We start from the raw sequence: 5,313 nt of genomic DNA, 5'->3' as shown, positions 1-5,313 counted from the left end.
ACCACTGTACTACTGAAAGATCATGCATTGTCACCGATATTTCATTTACCTACCGTTAATTAGACAAAAGTAACGCGGATAAAAGAACCAGACGTGGAATGGTGCCAAAATGAAACATCATCAAGTGGCTTTCCTCAATATGGGAATGCGGCAGAGTAAGATATAGAGTGAGTGGCTTCTGAATATGTATGCTATGGGAGTTCAAATCAATGTACGACTTGTTTCCATTTCTTCTGAGGAAGAAGAATACGACTGCCAGCACATCCATCTTCCACTGCAACTCTGTCTGTCTCAGGGACTTCTTATACTAATAGTAATATTTAGTTGTGATACATCGAAACAAAGCATTTCATCCAGTAACATTCTAGACCTCCTTGCCATTGCAGGAGTTCAGTCGATACAAGCAAGCTCAGGCCCTAAGCAGGGCCTACCCGAGCTTTTAGACATTAACATTGCAGTAACAAGAACCTAAAAGTTCAGAGATTGGCATACACTTCAAAAGTTCAAATGCTGCAACTGGGCAACCGCACACATGCACGCATGATAGCTTCCGACACGGCATCGGCATTGAACAAACGAATACATCCGATCCACGCATCACTTTCTCTTCCTGACCACAACATGCTCAGAGGAACCAACTTCTTCTCCCTAGTTCACGCGGCATCAGCATCTGCAGAAAGATGAAACAGCATGGGCTTTCCATATGAACAGGGCACCAATAGGAATATATACAAGCCTACCAAGTACCACATAACAAACATCAAATATATCAATTGCTGCATGTGATGCATCAAGTTGACACTGGGTATTTGCAAGGGGGTGACTATCACATTGCCCAGTAAGTGAATTCCTGTGTGTGCATATGATTCAGAAACCTAGATGTCATATGATAAGAATACACTACGCTGACTGATTTATTCAAGAAGTAAAAGGTCATGGGCTCATGGAAGATGCAAGAGCTGGAGAACTTGATAAAGCAGATGCAGAGGAGATGATACAGCAACATAAGAAACTGAGTAAATACATTCTGACCTGGGAAGTAAAAGTAAAAGCTTAGTGGTGTATCCATGTATACAACCTTTTTGTTGTTTTATCTTTTATGTCTTGCTATCTATAAGGCTATAAGCATAAAGTTACCTATCCAGATCAGCTGGGAGTAATAATACAATAATATCCTTATCCTTCATGTTTAGCTCATCGACAGCAAAGAATCGACAAACAACCAAAATCAACAGTTCCACTAAATTCATATGTGGAGCTACTAGACCTGCTATCTATGTTCTATACAAGTGATTTATGGAGTAATCTGTAGTGGATTGTAATCACTTAAAAATAAACAGCCAGAACTGCTGTTTGGAGCAGAAATATGGGGCTGTTGTCATTTGACAATTTCTACGCATACAGAAGTTACATATAAAAATAAAAAAACTGGAAATAATCAATAATAATTAGATATTATTAGCTTTCAGAGTTTAATGAGCTTCCAATTGCACACATAAATTAGGCAATAGATTATCACCTAAATACCCACAACAATATTGGACAGTATACTGCTACATCTGCAAAGAGCATTGTTTGCAAGAAATAAGCAGAGTGGAAAAGCAAATTATCATCAAATAAACACCTGAATCATATTTTTTTTGCTGCACGACACTGAAACCAGAGGTTAAATAAAAGTAAGCAGATAACACACTCACCGCTTCATATAGTTGGTGCACATAATAATCGTGGGAGGCTAGCATATAGTTCACCACTACAGGAGCCTTCGCCGAACAACTCGACCTGCAACGTCATGACGTCCACTGAAAAGAACCATAGCTTCTCTGGTGAAGATGTGGTGTATGCCTGCATGAGCACGTATCCCCCGGCTACACCAAACAAAATAACACCATACTTTTCCGGCAATGGGATGACATTCTGTGAGTGCCATTGGTTGTTTGTTAGAATGGAATACACGAGCCGATATGGGCCACCATCGTTGTGCCCGTCATTGATTCCAGTGAGCATCCCGAGCATTCCTTCTGCTGCCTCAACAATAACAAAATTGTGACACTGCGGTTGTTCGGGTGGGAGGCTGATAGCAGAGAACTCCATGGAGCGCGTCTCGAGCAGAAGCAACTTGTTGAGGAAAGGTGGATGCCAACAGAAGCATCGGCCGACTAATTGACGATTTAACAGCCCATCCTTATATGGGTCAAATGTACCCGAAACACTCCATTGGTCAAATGTAAGAGCATGCCATTGCCCATTCACAGAGGAGAAGACGAGGAGCAGCATATTCCTTCTGCATCGCACCAAGCACATGACCCTGAATGATAAAGGGTCCTCCTCATCATCGCCGGGAGCAAGGAAAGTGTCCATATCGAGGAGGTCCGGTTCAGGGACCAGCGCCGTCAGGTCGCCGGGGACACCGGGCAGCAGGATGTAGCGGTGGAACACGGGGTCGCACACAGCGAGCTCCCTGACCAAAAGTTGGAGGTGCTCCAAGTCGCACGTCCTCTCCTCTGGGGCGCCGCCGAGGAGGACGCGTCCGTCGAAGAGATCAATCGCCCTCCAGGTACGGCCGGCGGTGGAGGGGAGGAAGGAGGAGCAGGAGAAGTCGAAGCCGGTAAAAGTGCGGGCGGCGACGGCGGAGGGGTGCGGAGGCTGGGCTGGGAAGAAGGTATTGTCGTCGACATCGAGCACGCCGATGAGAGGGGGCGGGTAGAGGGTGCGGTAGCGGCGGAGGAAGGCGTGGCCGGTGATGAGACGGCGGAAGGAAGCGCACGCCAGGGAGGCGCGGGCTAAGTCGGCAGCAGTGGGGAGAAGGAGGAAGATCTCCTCGAGGAGCTCGTCGTGGGTTCGAAGGATCGGCGGCTCCGGCGGTGGCGCCGCCATCGGGATGGCCGGCGGCGGAATTGGGGGATCTACCAAATTGACATTTTTTCTCCCCTTTCTGATTCACTCACAGGCAAATGGACATCTCTTCTTCTACGGCTTCTTCGATGGGCATTCTGAGGATTGGGCCTGCTAAATGTCCCATTTTATGGCCTTTTTCAGTTTCTTTTGGGGCCTGATGAGCAACCTACTGCCAATTTTGAAAAAAAAAATACTCTTACATTTCTTTACAGCTGGAGTAATATTTTAGTCGCCCTAAAATATTTATGTTAGTCTAACAGTTACTCCTTTCCAATCATTAACATTTTGAGTTTACATCTGGGCAAGGAGCATAGCTTTCGTTGTTAATAGTACATCTATATCTATATACTTACCTTTTTTCTGAAAAAGAGGATATATCCCCAGCCTCTGTATTTGGACGATGCATGCAGCCATTTTATTAATTATTAACAAAGATCATACAAAGTAATACATCATTAAATCTTACTGAAGCCACCATCTAGACAACATTTGTTGTTACTCCTACCAGAATTAAACATACATCGCATCTAAACCTAGCATCTAAAGCCGGATGCCCCAGCCCAGCCACATACCAGGACTGGGTCACACACCGGACCGGCGCACTCTCAGAGCCTGCCGCCGCCATCTTCCACCGGTCCATCTCCAGAGCAGGAACTGATGCATCGACCTTGCCTGGCCTACCGTCGACGCCACCACGACGCCAGACAAATGCCACCATCCTGCACGTATCCATCCACACGCGCCCCATCACCGAACCTCCGCATCGCCATGTCGCCTGGATCCGTCGGCGGCCTTGCGGTAGATGTAACACCGCTCCTCATCTTGTCCCCTCCAATCAGCACATGCTCCAAAACGATGCCCCCATGAGGGACAACGGCATCGAAGGTGCCATCATCGTCCGATCCGGTAGACCCAGATCTAGGGTTTCACCCAGAGCATCACGAGTGGAGTGCCATGACCAGCAACAACGATGCCTCGAGAAGGAAATGACGTCACAAACGCCACCATCGTCCGCTGTGACTGTAGTTGGCGTGATTTTTACCGGAAGTCGCGGCCCCCGATCTCGCAGCTGATTGGAACCTTATGAAGCCTCGCCGTGAAGACGAAAGCCGCCATCGGCACGCCGGCAAGGAGCCTCCAGCCGCCCCTCACCTGTCCCTCCATGCGCCACCGGTTGGAAACACCCATGCCGGGGCGGACCTGGACAGGACGCCAGATCCGCGGCTTCCGCTGCCACCCATCTCCAAGCACAAACTCCACCAAGGGGAAGAGCATCATGCCGGCCATGGATCTGGCCGCCACTGCACAGGCAAGGGGCGCCGCCCTACCTGCTGCTCACGGATCCAACACCGGAGTCCCCCCTGCCACCTCTGGGAGATCCCACGGCACACCACCCGCCCTAGCGCTTTGACGTCGGGCCCGCCGCCACCGCGGACTTGGCCGGTGTCAGCGGCGGTAGGAAAGGAGATGGAAAGGGCCTGGCGGCGCTAGGGTTTGGGTCCCCTACCATCGCCTAGGGGAGGCGACGCAAGGGGGTGAGGGGCTCTATATACTTACCTGATATTAAAAGGAGTAGACTTTCATAGTTCTCCATACATATTTCTTTTTTAAAATTGTTAAGGGGGAGGGGGAGAACTCCCTACTACTTCTTGGGCTTGCTTTGGTTTTTCCCTTGAAGAGGAAAGGGTGATGCAGCAAAGTAGAGATAAGTATTTCCCTCAATTTGAGAACCAATGTATCAATCCAGTAGGAGCTACAAGCAAGTCTCCAATCTATGCACCCACACAAACAATCAAACAGTTGCACCCAATGCGATAAAGGGGTTGTTAATCCCTTTACGGTCACTTGCAAGGATTAGATCTGATAGAGCTATGTATAAAAGATTACTAAAACATAAAACAAAAAAAGTAAATAAATTGCAGCAAGATATTTTTTAAGTTTTTAGTTTTATAGATCTGAAAATAAATGATGGAAAATAAACCCGAGGCCATAGGTTTCACTAGAGGCTTCTCTCTTGAAGAAAGCATACGATGGGTAAACAAATTACCGTTGAGCAATTGATAGAAAAGCGCAAAGTTATGACGATATCTAAGGCAATGATCATGAATATAGGCATCACGTCTGTGTCAAGTAGACCGAAATGATTCTGCATCTACTACTATTACTCCACACATCGATCGCTATCCAGCATGCATCTAGAGTATTAAGTTCATAAGAATGAAGTAACGCCTTAAGTAAGATGACATGAGGTAGAGGGATAAACTCAAGTAATATGATGAAAATCTCATCTTTTTATCCTTGATGGCTACAATCCAATACATGCATCGCTACCCCTACTATGTCACTGGGTGAGGACACCGCAAGATTGAACCCAAAACTAAGCACCTCTCTCATTGCAAGGAAAATCAATCTAGT

The 5,313-nt window shown here is 47.1% G+C and overlaps 1 protein-coding gene across 1 annotated transcript; it reads right to left on the bottom strand.

Moving 5' to 3' along the window:
- Positions 1–308: 308 nt before the first annotated feature.
- On the bottom strand, positions 309–2,948 carry LOC123059549 (uncharacterized). Its single transcript, XM_044482090.1, has 2 exons — positions 1,698–2,948; positions 309–670 (listed from the first exon to the last, which is right to left on the bottom strand). Exon 1 carries the CDS (start codon positions 2,875–2,877, stop codon positions 1,702–1,704), a length of 1,176 nt encoding a protein of 391 aa, XP_044338025.1. The 5' UTR covers positions 2,878–2,948; the 3' UTR covers positions 309–670; positions 1,698–1,701.
- Between the last annotated feature and the right edge of the window lie 2,365 nt (positions 2,949–5,313).

This window comes from Triticum aestivum, chromosome 3A (assembly GCF_018294505.1).
Source record: "Triticum aestivum cultivar Chinese Spring chromosome 3A, IWGSC CS RefSeq v2.1, whole genome shotgun sequence".
NCBI lineage: Eukaryota > Viridiplantae > Streptophyta > Magnoliopsida > Poales > Poaceae > Triticum > Triticum aestivum.
The sequence above is the reverse complement of the archived record's forward strand: the minus strand, read 5'-3'. Positions and strand labels throughout refer to the sequence as shown.